The sequence below is a fragment of the Augochlora pura genome, chromosome 7 (assembly GCF_028453695.1).
Source record: "Augochlora pura isolate Apur16 chromosome 7, APUR_v2.2.1, whole genome shotgun sequence".
NCBI classification, from domain to species: Eukaryota; Metazoa; Arthropoda; class Insecta; order Hymenoptera; family Halictidae; genus Augochlora; species Augochlora pura.
The window spans coordinates 7,738,352-7,757,260 of record NC_135778.1 but is presented as its reverse complement, the minus strand read 5'-3'; the positions used below and the strand labels follow the sequence as shown (position 1 = coordinate 7,757,260).

Genomic DNA, 18,909 nt, shown 5'->3' with positions numbered 1-18,909 from the left:
TTTGTGTCTTGTTGGATGGATTTGTTGGCAAAATTGGTTCACGGTTTGCAGGATAATTAATACCTGTAAATAACAATCGTTTTTGTGATAATATTTATTAAACAGTATTAAATGTTTCGTAATGTTATTATAATATTTTGTTAAATATTTCTTATCATTATTATAATATTTGCATAAAGATCCTCGTCTAATTATGAGAATTTAGAATGGCGTTTCGTCTTCAGCCATTATTAACTATCTTTACCGACATCGACTTTTATCGTTTTAGTATTATTTATTCTATGAAACCAGGAGCCTCATTTTGGCACAGCCGCGATTCGGTTCCCTTTAGTTTTCCTTTATTCCTTTCTTCTATGATTGCTTACGTGCTTGGGATTTGATCCACGTTGTACACGTGTTAAGCCGCTCGATTCCAGACAGTATCTGTTGAATAAAAGAAAAATTAAGAGACAAAACCACAGTGCTTACTCATTGCTGAAGAAGACTCTGTCTGCAAGCATCGTCTATCAATGATACGTGCCTTTCATTGTGATCGCCTCGAGTATCGTGCCTTTCCGATTATTTTCTCATACAGGTACAAATTAATATCAACTCTGCGTGTATAGGTGTCATTGTTGCGATTCCGACGTAAACAAACGTTTCTCCTCCCACATACATACACACACACATTCACACTTGACTTTGTTGTCTTTTTGGAAGATAAATTATGTCCGTCGCCGAGGTTATAAATAAGATGGCGCGCGACGACGACGTAACCTTAACATTCTAATCTGTACTTTTCGATACGCTCGTAACGACGGTTACCATTTTTTTTTCTCAACAGCGCAAAGAATCGAGTTGATCGTAGAAAAATCCACGAAGGGATGTCCTGTAAGCAAATTGAGATGGTATGTTTGTTCATAGGAGCGCGCAGTTGTTTTTATAAGTTTATGAGAACAGTCTCTCTGTTGCAACAATGGCGGCCGAGACCAGGTCTAGTCGACCGATTCCTTTGAATTACCACTGAATTATTACTGTGATAGAAATTTGCAAGTTGAATCGTTAAGAATTGAAATCTTCTGATCGATTTGATAAGACAAAAGATTCTATTCATCTAGAAATTTAGGCCTCTGTACTATGCGTCCTCCAGAAGAAAGCACAGCAGCCTGTATCCCCACCTTCGTCCACTGTCCCGTGACCACAGGCAGTGATCGGATATTAGCCAATAAAATAAGGTTATGTTGATTTTGTCACCGTTTCTGGCCAAGGGCTGTTTCCGATCGTAGAAAGAGTAGTAGAATCAAAACAAATACTAGGTAGTTTATAATTTATAATAATTGGAAAGGTCGACGAGAACTGGTATCTCCTACCATTTGGAACAACCTCGAAAGAACAGTCGAAAGAGTTGAAAAGCTTCGGTCTCGTTTAACGCTTCAATTTTAACCCTCTATGGGCCGAATTTTCGTCTTAAATATTTATCTGCAGAGAACTTGTAATTTACTTTAATATTTCAGGTCGATGATGCTGCCATTGTCAATATTGTTATTAGTTCTCTCAGAGACCATGTATGATTAAGACGCGCACGCCATCTCATGAAAAAGTTAGAATTATTAATTGTTTGGTATAACCCATAGAGGGTTAAATTAAGGAGGGCATTTAAAAACGTGCACCTCCGACACTTTTCACGGACACGTGGACACCGTTGCGTGCTGCCCAAAGGCCAACGCGTCCGGTAAAAGTTAGCATGCTGTTTATATTGTTTATTAAACCGCATGTCACTAGAATACGTTCCCCGTTTCTCATAACTTCCGATGCTCTTCGACGGGGCTATTCGATTGGGGATTCGATTCGGAGCTTCGTCGCCCGAACACACGATTATTACGGTATAGTTGCAATTTTGGTAGCGATACGAAGTAATAAATCCTTGTTAATAACGACCGCCACCCTTGTTTTCTATTCCACAGGGCTTGGATACGGAAACGAACCGCCTGTAACTGTTCCGCGAAGGTTCTGATCGAAACACGACGAACTTTCACTTCGAACGACTATTATGGAGTGCTGTTACCTTCGCTGATTCTTATTTTAATCGAAATAGTTTCCATTATATTACATACACTTTTGTAAACGTATTGAAACGCTCTTTCATTAATATTTACAAGCTACCTGAACAATATAGCGTATGTGTAAACATGCAAAATAATTTTCTTTTAATCATTTTTCCATCTCGGATAGCCGTTTCAAAAACGAAACTTCGCTTCGTCGTAACAGCAGTTCGCAGTGAATGTTCGCGATTTCGAGAACGGAGATCGATGTCGCGATGGTTTCCAAGCTCTGTGAATTCTCTTGTAGCAGAAGAACAACCGGGGGGCTCCAAGGTCCGCGGTTCCAATTAACGCGAACATATCTTTGGACGGTCGCCCTTTAGCCGATGTGCATCCAAACGCGGAGGACCTATGCTTAGCTGATCCAATTACATTTTCGTTAGGTCGACGCTCAAAGTGTAAAATCGTGAGGAGAACGATTATGTCTGGCAGGAGCGAAAACGCCGACGACGAGTGCGGCGAGGAAATCGGACGAGGGTTGCGCGCGGGGGGTATTGTTGTCGCGCGTCGATCGTGCGCGAAGGAACGAACGGTCGACGGCGCGACGGTGTTTGTAGATTGTGATGAGAGATCTGTAATCCCGGTCGTTGCGGGCCAAGTGGGTCTTGCAATTATTTTAAGAATCTGTTGTGTAATAAATAACTCGTGATTTTAAATATTTCATTATCCAGTATGTACATATACATAGTTTTTTTTCTTCTTCCGTTGAACCTTCTTCTCTCGCAATAAGAACGAGGGTGCACGAAAGCAGACAGGAGACGAGGAGGAAAATACATTTAAATGACAAATGGGTTTGCAACGTCCATAAAATTTTTTCATATAATTTCTACATATATTTCTTTCCGGCAGTAGTATTTACAAAAATGTTCCACCTCCTACGAAGTCTTGATAATTCAGTCTTGACACAAGTTATATACGTGTACATGATCCCAATCGTTATAATATTCCATCATCGATTAGTGTTTCAGAATCAATTTGTTTGCTTTTTACTTCTTTTCTTTTTGTTCTTTTTCTCGTTTCACATCGATGTCTCGACTCGTTTACCAATTTTTCTGCTCTACTTTTTTTCTGCTCACTGTATAATTTTTGAAATTTGCAGTTTTTCTGTTTTTCTAACTCGCGTTTAATTGTACGAAAGCAAACGGAATTTTGGAAAACTCGTTGCCGCAAGAACGCAACCGTTAGACCAATTTATCGTTCCCCGTGGTTACGGAGAACGATCTACTACACCGTTTCTCATTGTTTCGCTAGAAAGTGGAAAACGAATGCCTCGAGATTAACGTTTGTACACAATGGTAGACCCTCGCTTCGAAATCAAATTTTCCTGTCCATCGTCTTCTACGCTGCTCTAAGCGACTCGACTGCAAACATTTTTATAAATTTCTGCGCGAATCACCTCGTCGTCGTGTGTGTGTGTGTGTTTCTCGCGTGGTTACGCGCGCGTGTCCGTGTATATGTGTGTGCGTGATCGCGCGTGTGTTTTCGTCGAACGGTTTTCTTTTTCTTTCTCTCTCTCAGAAGAACAGAGGGAACGGATTTCGAGTTACACATTGTTATCGGTTCTTTGGCAATCTATAAAGAGTCATACACCTCTTAAATTAAGAACGCGTCGACGCGGTTAAATTCGTACGATTTCATCGCCGTGTTTTTTCGTTTCTTTTAATTTTCGGTGCCGCAGTTCTGTCCACGGATCGTAGCAAAGCAGAAGAACGCCGTTGCGCATGTAAAAAATTGAATACGAGTTTAATACGAAAAATATCCAAACGAATCGAAGACTCTTGTAAATATTCACACGGATAAATATACAATAAATGGAATAAACATTTAATCTGCTTCCTTTTTAATTCGCTACATTCTTGCTCGCCTACCCCCCCCCCCCCCCCCCCCCCCCCTTCGACCCCCTCCCTCCCAAAGAGAAACAAAAAAAAAGAAGAAGGTAGTAGTAGTTATGTTCAGAGGTGCATTTCTCTTCAGAGAAGCTCGCGAAACACGAATCACATTCTCGCTGTCTCTTATCAACTACGGCGAAATTTACAGAATGTTTAGCAAGCCCTCGGGGCAAGGAGACTTCGATCACTGTACAAAGATGCTCGCTTCAAGACTTCGTCGAATAAACAATAACTTTGCCAAATCGGCCGTTCTCACGTGTTGGTCGTCGTCGATCGTGGAGCGAGGCCGCTGTGTTTGTTACATCGAGGGAATTTTTTGAACGCGGTTCCGTTAATTTCTCGTTGATAGATCGGCGATCACGTGGAACGCTGTTCTCGCCAGGAGAATCACCAGCTCGATCGAACAATGTACAGAACTCTCGGCAAAATGGAAACAAAGGTTGCAAAAGGGACGATCGTTTCGCGAGAAATTATCGGGTGTCGAAAGGCGCACCGTACAGATCCAAACGAAATACATTGCGGTTCCTTAACCTCTTAGGCACTATGCGCCACTATAGTGGCTTTCGCAGACGTCATCTTTCTGTACGACGCACCACTATAATGGCTTTCGCGGATACCGTCTGATAAATTATTAAAGTTAAAATGCGTGTATCATATCTTTAAGAAAAATTATAATTTAATCATCAAACACTTCATTCCAATGTACTCGTGTAAAGAACAGCATTATCCGTCGCGCATTGCAGTGCCGTATCATTGACACGTAATTCGCGTTGAACTCTGCCGTACAGAGAAACAGCCCCGCGCAAAATTCAGCCGTGCCTAAGAGGTTAAACATTGATCCGAGAAGACATTCTTGCAGCGTTCTGCTCCGAAAGATACGAACACGTATAATATACATATTTATATATATTTATATTTTCTATGTATATATAAATATAAATATAGATATGTATATTGTACATGCATAAAACATAGAATAAGGACGCCAGCGAACGGTGGTCGGCAGCGACCGGCGCGCGCAACTTACAAGAAAGAAAATTGTAAAAATCACTTATGTGCAAACAGCAGAGTATAAAATATAACAAAGGTAGTGTATATTTACAAAGTCGTAAGATTAAAAACGTTAGCTTAGCGAATTCTGTAGTGCCGTCTGTTTATGCCACGCAACAAAATGATGTACCCATTCGAATCTGCCACGACAAAATAATCAAATAGTAATATATATGTATTTTCGCCGACTGTCATTCTCTCTGTTTGTCCGAAGAATGAAGAATGCAAGATGAAAAAGATTTATTGTCAAAGTATATGGCGGGTGTGTAGAGGTGTTCGATATAGTTTTGCGTACAGCTTTCGACAATTTTGTTCGGTATCGTTCTCCCTCGTTTAACCTCTTAGGCTCGACGCGTCATTATAGTGACTTTCGCAGATATTTCGGGCTTTACTCAATTGTATTATTAGTTATTAAAGTAAACGATTAAAGTGAAAGTGTATATGTACAATACTCTAAGAAAAGAATATATATAGCTAATACTATTATATAGCTATACCAAAAAAAATATACACTAAGAAAAATGGTAATTTAGTTATTAAAAATTTCACTCGTACAAAATCCAGCCGTGCCTAAGAGGTTAAGGAAAACAACGTGAATCGTTCAGCGTGACAATGCTTGGTAAAACACGTTACCCTGTAAATGGCATTCAGTTTCGAGGCGGTGCTATAATTACAATATTCTTTCTCTAGTCAACGAGATATCAAGGATACCATATACTATCTGTAATTCTCAATAACGATTCACCATAGAGATATACCTGCCGCGCAGAGGCTCTCTTTTCTCACCCTCTTGGAGAAACCAAGATGGTGGCTATGCTCGAAACTGCATCGCCGACGAGGATTACGAGACACGTTTACAATATCTTCGCTTCTTTCCATTCTTTCTTTCAATTCTTTCTTTTTCTTTGCTCGATAGATTACAATGACGAGAGTGACACTAAACACAGACACTTGAAAACTTGCTGTTTGTACTACAACGATCATGACGAATCGGAAAGTCTGCCATTCACTTAACTAAACGCCCACAACACGACGGATTATACCAGAGTCGTTAATCTTTCTTAGTTAATAAGCTAGCACGTAAAAAAGTTTGGATTTCCATACCGAGGTCGAGCGAGTCACCGGAAACGAACGATCGTTCGAGCCTTTGACATTTCATTTCATTTCTCGTTTTTTCTGCGAGAAGAATAAGCGCAGCTTGTTCAATTAACATTGAATGTACCGAGATCAAAAAGTGCGTGCATTGTCTTCCGCAAGCTATGAAATTTGATCCATTTAAAAATTTCTCAATCTTTATTACAACGTTTACTTGAATAAAGAAATACAGTCAATAATTCCCAATGGAGGCAACTTCCATTATATTTAATTTAATTTTTAAAATATACTTTCAGTATTCTTATTATTAGTATATTTAATTAAATGAAAAATGTAAACATTTAAAATAAAAGATGTAAATATATTCAATAAATATATTTAAAGTAAAAAATGTAAATATATTCAGTAAATACATTTAAAACGAAATATGTAAATATAGTCGATACATATATTTAAGATAAAAAAAATGTAAATATATTCAATAAATATATTTCAAACAAAATATTCGATCTGCGGTGGTACGTTCATTGTTAACCGTTGGGTCGTGATCCAGGAGAAGAACCGCGAGTTTCGATGGACAGTCCGTCCACGGCTCCGCTCGACGTCTCGATGTCAGTGACATAAAAACGGGGTCAACGACGATTTTTTTTACAATGAACATGATGTGTACATTACGCGACAAATACGCAGATAATCCCCTCCTTCCGTAATTCCATGATCTCTCTCTGTTTCTCTCTCTCTGCCTGTACAGCGTGTGGAACGATCGTTCTTGCACAAAATAAATACGCAATTTATATAACAATTCACGGTATATAGAAGTCGTCAAAGCTTACAAAATAGTACGAATATATTCGTTATCATCAAGAATAACTTGAATCCACCATAAATATATATGTATACACATTTTTATATATATATATATATATATTTATATTGTTGCTATAGAAAATATAACGTGCATCTAAGAAACGGCGGACCGTTCGTCGTCGTGGTTCGTCCTTGAAAACGGAAACTTAGATTGGGGTTCTTGTGGGGGCGGGGTTGCTCGCGAGAAGGGAGGGCTGCCTGGTGTATATTTAATACATCGTTAATAATCTACGTTTACAATCCGTAAGCTGTGCTCTGGCACCGTCATTGAACGAGAGCGAGCGCGCGCGCGAAAGAAAAAAAAACAATTCTCTTAACGTATTTGGGATATAGCACACGGATTTTGCGAAGCATGCGCGCGGAACAAACGCGTGCTTCGATTAAGAAGAAAAGAAAAAGGAAAAATTGAGGATCGGCGATCCCCTGGACACAAGAGGGGTGGGGGTGGGGGTTGGGGGATCGCCGATCCGCCGAGACGATTCGGAATTCTTATTTACAGTATCAGCCTTATTTATACTTGTACATAGGGGAAATGGAACTAGAGCGATTCATATAGATCTATTTACTCGCGGGCTGTTGAAAAAAATGCTAAAACGACTATGCGAAACAACGAGAGCTCACGCGTCGCGCACCGGAAGTGCAGCCTAAGCGCGACGTGGCCAATTAGTACCGCCGTTTTTTTTTTTTTTTTTACATCGGCGGCTGAGGTAGTGATTTCCGAAGAGACAGCGCAGCGTCACGTAGCTGGACTTGAGCCGACGATCGGGAGTAATAATATAACTAGCTGTAATTATTATGCAAACGGGAGAGGCAAAAGTTATTTGTACAGAATTCATAAATTGTAAGAGGCGGATGTTGCTCGCGAGGAGGTGGCGGCCATCTGCGAACCGTTTTTCACGGGGGACCACGGGGGGCGGACCGTCGGAACGCGGTCGAGCGTTATCGATACGGTATCTCCCGGTCCCCGACGTAGTTCGTAGAATTAGGGTCAAGTATCACACGAGATGGAAAGGTATTCCGGGCCTGTACAGAAAGTCAAAGTGGTCGGATCGATTGCGAGGGGGACCATGAACATAAAGGGGACGATAAATGTTGCTTCTGTCTGTGCCATTGCGGGCATTGGAACGTAATCGTTCGATTACGTTGGTTCTGAGGAATTTCATTTGCCGGTGTCGTCCAGAGATCGTCGACAAAACCTCCCTGAAAGACGAACACCGAAGCGGTAGAGATATATTGAATATCCTCTCCGTTACTCCGCCTCGGTTTGTTCACCGTTCAGAGGGTAGCGCGGACGCGAGGAACTCTCCTGTCGCACCGGCAAATGGCAACACTGTGGACGACTATGATTCGCATGAATTGCATCCAGTGGATGTCGAAGATTGTTAGTCGCCGTCAGAGAAATCAATTTTGTGGTGGTGTATCCAAGTAAATGGCACTGTGTCATAGAATGTAGCCTAGCGTAGCGATCGATGATGCACAACGCCAGTACGGATAGCACTCGAGAGCGATTATCGCATAGAACGCAAAGTATCGTGAGAAGTTGAAGCCTAAATGAACAGGCCGAAATGATTCGAAGTGACAGTTTTTAGTCAGAACTGGAACGCGTGATTAGACTCCGCGACGCAATTTACCTTTCCATAGACGCTGCTTTGTTTCTGAAGTATTTCGTTAATGAGTATGTGAAACAACGACCTTATTCATTAGATGCCGAACATGTCCCTGTTGAGCGCGCTCATCGCGCAATGTGTTGTGCGCGGCGTTACAATTTATACAATTTTTTTTTACCAATTTTAACAAGTGAACCGCGGAGGTTCGTTCGCTCGATTATGCTTATTGAATCTTCGTTCTTTTTTTTTCTTTTTTGTCAACTTATAGCTCAGAGCATGATCTACCCGTGGTCATTTATTTATAATTACGGGTCAGATAACCGCGGAAATTATTCTACACTGATCAATAGACACTAAAGCTTAGCTGTATATTAAATAAAGTAATATAAAGTAACATAATATTGGGTGGATAACGAGGCCAGTAAAGTCTAAAAATTCGCAATAACAGAACGGTTGTAAACATGAAATATAATATTCGTTTAAGCGATTCGTGAGCGGGACCGACTGCGCCGATCACACGCCGGTAAAACAAGTCGATAGTTTCTCGTTCACGTTACTATATGTCGACAAAAAGTAAAAAAATTTGTAAAAATAACAAATTAATATGTAGAATGCTCGAAAGTGCATGCGTATGTTACAAATAGTGCATACATAGATACATTTAAAAAGGATTAGCAGTCCACACGATTAGGATCGAATTACTTCTCTCTTTGTTTTTTCTTTTAAAGAAAAAGAAATTGGTAATATACTTGAGACTCGAGACAATTTACAATTTCATTGTTACCGTACTCGTGTAACAGTAATAAAATCTAGACACGATCGCGTATCCTTATATTTCTTTTTATATAGTACGATTCCGTTTCGTTTTCTCTCTTTTTTTTCGAAAACTTCTCTCTCTCTCTCTCTCCCACTCTCTCGTTTCCGATAAATTTTGTACTGCCAATTTCCTCTTACCAGCAAAAGCCAAATTGAATTTGCCATGGCATATTATTATACTTTTCTCTTGTGTCAATTCGCATCCGGATACGAACAGGATGCTTAAACAAAACTGGTGCTGTATCCATCCGATATATATGCTGATATACCGTGATTTATCCGACATCGAAATAGTTCATGATTTCGGCCTTGTAACGACCCGATAAAACAGCGTTGAAGTCTAGACGAGTAGCGCGGCCATTTTTAAATCGACTCCACACTATCTACAAATTAGCTATCATAAACTTTAAAAATTGCGCAACATTGGACCGCCGAGCACGTAAAACGCACGCGACCCTCATTTATAATACGACACACGTCTGCAATTCGTGGAAATAGTTACCGAGATATATGTATACATACATATTATATGTATGTATATGATCGTTCATGTCTACGCCAAAAATCGGGTTGGATACAAGGTCCACGATTCGATCGTACAAACTCTGCTCGTACAACGGCAGTAGGTTTGTACGCCCGATTATTTCGATCATGCTTTGTTCACGGCACTGTTCCCGCATTCTTGCCGATGCGAAGAGTTTGAAATTCTCGTAACTGGTGTGTAGCCTTTTTGCGTAATCGTAGATAAACAGTTATCTCTTCTTCGGTAAGTAACAGGGCGATACGGAGCCGAACACCGTCAGGCTTCTTGCCGATTGTCGATGTATAACTAGTAGTCATTTCTTCATTTACCATATTATCACTGGCGTTGCAAAGAGGAATGAGTTACAATAGACTTCACTGGAACAATCAACGTGCAATTTCACTGTGACAGCTTCGACTTCAGTTCCCTTTTCTCTTCCGTTGCACTTGTTTCCTCTGGTTACTGTTTTACACGAAAGAATAGTAGCTTCGAATGTGTCTGACTCGAGTCTTGTTCCTTGTTTTTTGCAAGTAGACATACTTGGCAGATTTCTGAATATCTCTCTAAACACCGATGTTGTTGTGGCTGCGTGATATCGCGATATGATTATGGAGATCTTGTTTTAGCGATTTAAGGTCTCGTTTCTGTATATTATGCTCTGCCTGCAATAAAATACAACAGCGTTTAATATTTGTGGAACAGCAGAATAGCGTCCCAGTGCTGTGAAAAATTGTTTACGTTTACCTTCAACGATTTCAAACTCTTTATTTTGGCGGGGTTTGACATGTTTTGCGTTAGAACATTTAAATGTGAATCTTGCAGTGCTATATTCTCACTCAGCTGGTGATGCTGCCTCCTTAAATTGTCACAGAGCACCTGTTATATATAAAAGTGTTAACGGATGCCGCACAGGCAGTATAATTGATATAATCACTATATTATTTTAACGCTTACCGTATCTGGTATTTGGGGCACTGTCGTTTCATTGAAGGTACCTGAGAAGCAGTGACATAAATGAAAATTTCGTCGATCCGCATACAATGTATTTGTATTATGTGAGACAATTAATCTGATCTGTTGAAAAGAAGGGAAATTATTTAACACCATTTGCGTCGTTCAATCCTTTTTATATGCTTTTAGCAACTACTCTTTTTATCAGATCAGATTTATTGTTAAAACAGTGTTTGCTCGTACTTACCATTTGTATGAACTTCACTTCCAAAGATCATCTTTACTATAAGGTCTAGAACAATTCCAAATAAAAGGTTTGTTAAAAGAGAACTACTTCAAGGCAATAGTTTAATACCTATTAAAAAGAAAGAAATTGATAGCAACATTTTAAATACCATTCCAAACACCATTTCAACAATATTTCACCTAACTGTACCACCTTAACACCTTTATCAGTCCAACAAAATTATGTATTCCTTATAAAGAAATGTATATTTAAAACAAAAAGGTTTTTATGAGACTTTTTATATAATTATATCATGCCTTTTAACATTTTTACAGGCAAGATCTGGGATTAATAAAATCTTTTTTATCCCGTCAAGCGATCACTGTCACTTTTGTACAATAAAAATACGACTTTGAATAAACAATAAATATGACAAAAGTCTCATTTCAGGATAAACGGTCAAAGGTTTGAAAAATTTGTGAACGGTTCGTTATATAAAAAAATGTTTGGAATAAAAATTATTCTGCCGTGAACAATCTGATATTCTTTAAATATCATTTTATACAAGCAATTAATTAAATGCTTTTATAAACTATTTACGTTAAAAAAGAATTGTTAAAAATACGATAATAATTTCTTCGAATATCTAAGAAAACAGCATATCTGGAAAAATGCTAATTCTTGCGTGCAATCATATTCCAAGCTTTTCTGACACCAAATTCACGTTGCTGTGAAATATTTTGTTATATAACAAATGGTCTACAAATAATTAGAAGTAGTAAAGTTAGGTAAATCACTTTGTATTATAATCGTAAACAAAGGATTCTATAACGTGAAAAATGAAGGAAATTGTAGTACCTTGGTCGGGAAACTTGTCATCATCGTAACACGGATAGTTACCCCCCATTAGGTCATTCAACGAATCTAAATCCTCATAGTCTTCCTTAACAAACAGTTTCTGATCAAAATATGGTGCTCTTTTCTTATTGGTAGGTATCCTATCGTTCTCGTTGCTGTGCCTTCTTTTGGTGGGGTATTGACTCGACTTCGAGTCGGATATCACGGTATCCTCGAGCGGAGGTATGTACCTCCTTGGGTTAATGTCCAAGTGAGACGTCCCAGGATTATGCGGAAGGTTTATACATTGATCCACGGGCGAGTCATTTGTCGCGATAATGTTCGTTACTTCTTCAGGTATTGCGTCCTCTTCTTTGATTTTGATCGCCATCGATTTCCCCGACGACCCAGGACTATTCTGCGACTCGTTTAACGAGATCAGCTGGTTACCTGTTTTCGGTTCTTGTTTAGGGCTACGACCTTCTGTTCCTTGCACCATCAAACAGTGGTCGATGGACTTAATGCCGATTTTACTAGCTTGCGCAGCAACCGGTGGTAAGTTCTTCGAGACTATAGCAGCCTTCACGTATTGTTCGTCAGGTACAGGTGACTTTGATAGACGGATTTCCGATGCGGAGGACGATAATGCACTGACCAGGTGTGCGATGGCGTCCTCGACAACCGTGGGATCTCCTACGCTACTTTTTGAGCTCTGCTGAGAGTCTGAACCCTGTAAGAAATAATTCAGCTTCAATCGATAAGCCATTGTTCTTAACAAAGTGCCAGTGTAATACTTAAAAAGAAAAACTACTGTCTTGTGATACTACTTATAACGTTTGTGTTAGTTCTTCACTGTCTCATCCGATATTTGTAAGCAATATTACAGATTTTACCATATCTAGTGTGGCGTCATCTTGATTTTGGATCATTTCCCAGGTGGATTCGGTTATCGTCGCTGAGAACCGTTTCTTCATCTGCTGCACCAATTGCATTCCTTCCTCCTCCCTGGAAAAAGAAGTGTTACTTTCTTTCTGTAACATTTGTGAATAAAGTATGACAGAAAAATTGTTCGGAAAGCTTTGAAACTCAATACTGTATTATGATATAGTGTATTATATTTTGATACTGCTTTATGATATAGTGTGTTATATTTGAATACTGTATTACGATATAATATCACTGAAATAGAAATTTCATAGTATTTAACACAGCAGAATGTTTGGATACCATAAAGAGAAATGAAAACTGACATCAGAGGTATTTACTAAGAAATTGAGGGCTGCGCATTTAACCTAGAATATCTGACGAACTTTTCGTATAACAAGAAATTGTAATTGCGGAAAAGGCACTTACGATACTAAGGTGTTTATGCACACGAAAGATACAACAGTTTGCGTGTCCTCGTCCAACTCTAAGTACCCGTGACTACGCAAATAAATGAACTCTCCAGTTTTCGATAGTAGTCTGTAACAGGACGAGCCGCACGTTTCTGCATGAACATACACTGTAAAAATAATAATTAGAATTAGTTAATCTATAGTACGCTCAAGCAAGAGGACGAAGAAAGAAGGAAATATATTTGGGGTGCCTTGAGGCACTAATGTCTCGTCCAATTAAAGAAAAGGTAAGGGAGAAATGAACATTTGTACAATAACATTTCTGTTTCGAAATTGTTTATAACCAGACTGCGGATGTTTGCGCGTTTATATCAAATAACAATGAGGTGGACCAATAAGTCTTCTCCTACATTGAATAATTAATTAAATTAGAATAGCATTTTGATAAAATATTTAGTTTCATTATAAAATAAGAGAAAATTTATCTTTAATTCAATCAATTTATTTTGAATTTATTTTTAAATTCAAATCTTATTAAAAACGAAATTTGGTCGAGGTATATTAACCTTCTTTAAAATTCAAAATTATAAAGTGATATTAAATTAATTATTCGATAAACAATATTATTCACTCAAGCTGGAATTAAAATTCTAGTTGAAAATAAAATTCAGTTCTCCTGGATCATACTTGGAAAACTTTATTTCGCACAAGATCCACAGTCCATCTATAATAATAAAAATTTATGTTATAAACAAATGAATATTTACGTTATTATGAAATAAAGATTTACATTAAATTTCACTTAGGGATAGAGTGGAACAGATTTCAAAGGATCGAGACTAGGAAAAGATGGCATCAGTGATGGACAATCACTGTGAAACGAACTCACTTTGGCGAAGCGCGATCATGGCCCACCAAAGATCGTCTTTGTGCATGAAGTTGAAGGCGCTGAGACCGGACACTTCTTCGGCCATGTAACCGGCCACCACGGACACCCTATGGTCGCAATAAAGAATTCTACCGTCGACCAAATGCCGGGTGAGGTATTCGTCCTTGTTCGCATCTATGATTGATATTCCTGTGATCGGTCGCTTCATTAATAGCCGCGCTACTCCCACAAAGATAATGTCGTTGCTGGTCGAACCGATGTCTGTAAAATTACAAATCGTCACTAAGCATGCGCCTTATATGCTCTAGCATAATAGTAATAACAATAATAATATAATGATACAATAATACAATAATAATATAATAATAAAATAATAACATAATAATACAATAATTTTATAGTAATTTGTAATCAACCCTTTGCACTCGAGTGGTGACTCTGAGGCGCTACTAAAATTGTTCTACCACGTACCAAGATAACTTTGATATAAACAAAGTTTAGATAAATTTAATCTAAACCTAACAATTAAAAAAAAATTGTTAAGTAGTGAAATTGTTGGTACGACTCACCAGAATCAATTTTATATGCACAAAAGTGCACTTTGTTATGTATAATGTAAATACTATGAGTTCTGTCACGTCCCAAGATAATTTTTAAACTAATAAATTTTACATTTAAAAAATTGTTAATTAGTTAAACTGTTGGTAAACAATTTCGTATGCGTAAAACTGCACTTTGTTACACAGACTGGTAAAAGAAAGATGGACAGAGAAAATGATCTCCGGATTTACCGTTAAAACGGCTCCGGGTGCAAAGGGTTAATTTCGTCGAAGGTAGCGGAATTAAATCGATTTCATCAGAATCTCGCGGACCACTGTTCCCCTTTTATCACGACACCGGGGGAACCGGTGAAGTTGGTTCGAACCGGGCTATCGCAAATATTTACCCTAGCTACGCATTTAAATTTAGACCGTTCCCATCGACTGCGAAAGATGTGGGCGTAGTCGCAAGCGTTAACGCGTCGATCTCTTTAATTTCCCAACGCACCGGCGAAGATTAACGCTGGAACCAGCGTGCCCTTAACTCTTAAGTAACTGATCGGCAACGTTTTCTAACTAGAAATTGCTAACTGGACCGCGAATTTTATGCGGTTTATATTTTGAACAAAAATGGTAACTTTGAAAATTGTTGAGACATTACTTAAGATTTCGAGAATATTTTTATATCACAGACTATTAAAAGAGAAGATTATTGAAATTGTTAAAAAGGAAAAGACATTTTTATTCGATGCTTCATTAGTTATAATTATTTTTCGTTTAATCTGCAGAATAACAAGAAAACAACGATTTAATAGTAGAAGGGGAATTTAATAGTATATGAGATAGCTGATAATGTATAAGTTTAAACATTCTAATGTTAACCGAACATATTGATTTTTTAGTTTTTTTTTTCTAATCAATGCAAGTCGAATATCTAGAAAATGGGATGGTAATACGAGACAGTACTATTTTTGTTGTTTACGTGTTCAGATCCCGCTTGGTACAATTTGGAAAATCTTATTGCAATTAGAAAAATGTTTTATGCTTTTAAAAAGTTTAAGTATAGTTATTAATTTTATTAGAGAAGCAGTGTGTTTTTAAGAAAGGTTCGAATATTTTCTCGTTTCTCTGTAAAAATGTACATATGTACGAATAATAAATATATGTATGTATATTAATTATTATATATTAATTTTATTAGAAAATCGTTCTATATATTATTATTATCACTATTATCATTACTTGGATGTATAAACAAAAAGACAGAAAAGTATCCGAACGTCTCCTAAGAATACAACGAATTTCTAATAAAATTAACAATATATTAATATATACCTATAAATATAATTAATAACACAATAATAATAATAAACATACATAAATCTGATTGTAAATGCATGTAATATGTAAATAAACAAGAACATTTGCCTTTCATACAATCTCTAGAAACATCTCTGTTTTATCTTTTTAAAGTTCGAAAGACATTCGGTGGATTTCGTAAACAATTTCGATTGCAACTTTCTTCTAGGGACATTACACGCTGTGCTGAGTCACACAGATAGACCTTAATCTTATTGACAGTGAGGGTGAGTGAACGATACGAGCGGCGCACCGTTAGCCAATGGAAACGATTACAAGATCGCGGACGTTGCACTCTGCGGCCGGATTGTTGGGGCAGATGTCCCAATTTCCGTGCTCCGAATTAAAAACTTATAGAAAACGAACAATTTGATATACAAATTGACACCTTTTCCAGTATATGAAATAATTATAGATGAATATATTAAAAATATATAGATCACCAATTTATATATAATATTTTTTAGGGAGCTTCAAAATTATCTAACAACTTTGAAATGAGAGATAGGTGAGATCATTTCAAGCAACCTTTTCCTTTACAAAAATTTTCTCCGATGCGTCGTTAACGAGTAATTAATGAAAAACAGTGACCAATAACAGGCGAGCTGAACTGGTGCGCGACGGCTGAGTCAACCAGCGGACGCCGCCCAGTTGTGTCGATTGGCTCGGCCACCTTATGTCGACTGGCTCGATCGCCTTGCGTCAGCAAAGCTCGACGCTCATTGGTCACTGTTTTTCGTTAATAACTCGTCAACGACGCGTCGGAGAAAGTTTCTGTGAAGGAAAAAGTTGCTACAAATGATCTCAGCTACCTCTCACTTCCCATTTCGAGTGACTTTTGTCTATAACAATTTCCTTATTTTTTTAGGGTTACAGAAAGGGCATAGCCGATTAAGATGGTCAAAACTGCCTTTAGAGGTTTTTCAGTGAGTCATCCACCGTTCGATAGCTGACCAATAAAAACTCATCTGTGCAAAATTTTAACCCTGTAACTTGTCCGTGAGGGTAGTTTTTTTTTCGTAAAACACATTTTATTTTTCCAATTCCATATCACATGGTTTATTTTAATTTAAGGTTACGGAATTTAAGTTTTAATTTAATTTGCAACAGCTGCGATAATTGCTATGATTTTTCTATCATTAATGTATAGGATTTTAGGTAATATGTTTCCTTACCTCGATGGTTCGCCCGATTGGCCTGGGACTCGGGGTTGCGGCAGCTTTCGGCGAGTTTCAGCATCCCCGAGAGCTCGAACCATTCGTACTGGGTGTGCTCTCTCCGGGACGCTGTCCTATGCAGCATCCTCAGCTCGAATATCCGCCTCTGCTCCCTGAATGTTCTCCTCTCGTGTCTAAGCGACGACGAGTCCTCCGACGACGTCGAGTTCTCGTTCGTCGCGTTCGTCACCTGCGGCAGCGACGTGGACGACGCGACGACACTATGGAGGTCGTCCACGTTCAGGTTTTGCGTCAGCTCGTCGCGGTCCTTCGGGTGAATGAAATCGTACAGGGAGTAGCCGAGAAGGTCGCCCTGCAACGTCAATGCTCATTGAAGACAGTGCGTCCGACATTTTGGGTACACATTGGCGTAGTCAAACGCCAAAGATTTTGAAAAATACAGAATCGAAAGGGAGACGATTTATTGGAATTTTTTGGCGAATTTTTATATTTTTTGATTTTAATTTGAAATTTGTTTTATACATCGTAATAATCTGTGGCGGTTTTAGAAGTAACCGATTTTTAATTTTTTCTTTTACAGTATTTAATATTATGAAAATGTTTCTGTGAGAAATGCTCACATATTATATAATATACATTATGTCATATAATATGTACCATGCTATATGTAAATAATATTATCTATATTGTATATTATATATGATATCGTTCTCTGTAACAGTGACAAGATCGGATTTATTTAAACGTCACAATATTAAAAAAAAAACAGTAAATATTATAATAATATTATGACAAAAAATATTCACATATGTTATAATAAAAATATTTTAGACGACCAAATAAAAACAATCCTGCCATAGAAAATACGTATAGAAAATAAATATCTAAAAACTACGTGTAAACTGTAATAATAATAATAATAATAATAATAATAATAATAATAATAATAATAATAATAATAGTTATAATAATAATAATAATAATGATAATAATAATAATTTCATTATCATCGCGAGTTTCACGTTTTATTTTAAATCTCGTCTAATTCGCATATTTTTTTGGAATAAACATTAGAAACAATGGGGTATCGCGTATAGCATACGCAAAAGTCCGGCGATCGAAGCACTGTTTGCTTTCGCGTGAATTCATTAACCGTGGTAGTAACGTGAAACTGTGTTGTAAAAGTACAAACACACAGCATTGTTCGAGGGGGGTCCATTGTATTGCCTAGGGTTAAATGTACGCTTCGGCGTTGTACCGTGTTCGATAACGACTACGCTTATGCGCGCGGCGTGTTGTATATGTTAATGGACTTGAGCTTGTTTGCCAATAACCATCGAACGTCGCGGGAACATGCGCGCACGAAACTTCGCAACTAATTAACGAAATGTACTGCGCGAAATTGTGCTTAATAATTAATAATTAGCACTGCGCTTAACAATGCTAAATTGAATACTATTTAATGTTTATTATATTATAGTATTATGTAGTATGTTATATAGTATTACAGTATGATAATGGTATTATAATACTATGTTGTGTTGATGTATTAATTATATATTATAATATTATATAATAGTACTGTATTTAATTATACAGTCCTTAAATAATATTATACTATACACTATATACATACATATAAGTTTATATGTAGTTCAATGAAGT

General features: G+C 37.7%; 1 protein-coding gene across 4 annotated transcripts in view; it reads right to left on the bottom strand.

Moving 5' to 3' along the window:
- Nucleotides 1-3,970: 3,970 nt before the first annotated feature.
- Nucleotides 3,971-18,909, bottom strand: part of LOC144473291 (uncharacterized) — a 124,779-nt gene continuing 109,840 nt past the window's right edge. For 2 of the 4 annotated variants that reach the window (XM_078187043.1, XM_078187044.1), the window contains 9 exons: nucleotides 17,242-17,596; nucleotides 14,169-14,429; nucleotides 13,296-13,446; nucleotides 12,836-12,947; nucleotides 11,964-12,672; nucleotides 11,127-11,171; nucleotides 10,883-10,923; nucleotides 10,673-10,804; nucleotides 3,971-10,590 (listed from right to left, as the gene is read on the bottom strand). In XM_078187043.1, the coding sequence (XP_078043169.1) occupies nucleotides 10,492-10,590; nucleotides 10,673-10,804; nucleotides 10,883-10,923; nucleotides 11,127-11,171; nucleotides 11,964-12,672; nucleotides 12,836-12,947; nucleotides 13,296-13,446; nucleotides 14,169-14,429; nucleotides 17,242-17,596 (1,905 nt within the window). In that variant the 3' untranslated portion in view covers nucleotides 3,971-10,491. Of the gene's footprint in view, nucleotides 10,591-10,672; nucleotides 10,805-10,880; nucleotides 10,924-11,126; nucleotides 11,235-11,963; nucleotides 12,673-12,835; nucleotides 12,948-13,295; nucleotides 13,447-14,168; nucleotides 14,430-17,241; nucleotides 17,597-18,909 lie in introns of those variants that run through there. The other 2 variants (XM_078187041.1, XR_013494542.1) reach the window with 2 other exon arrangements.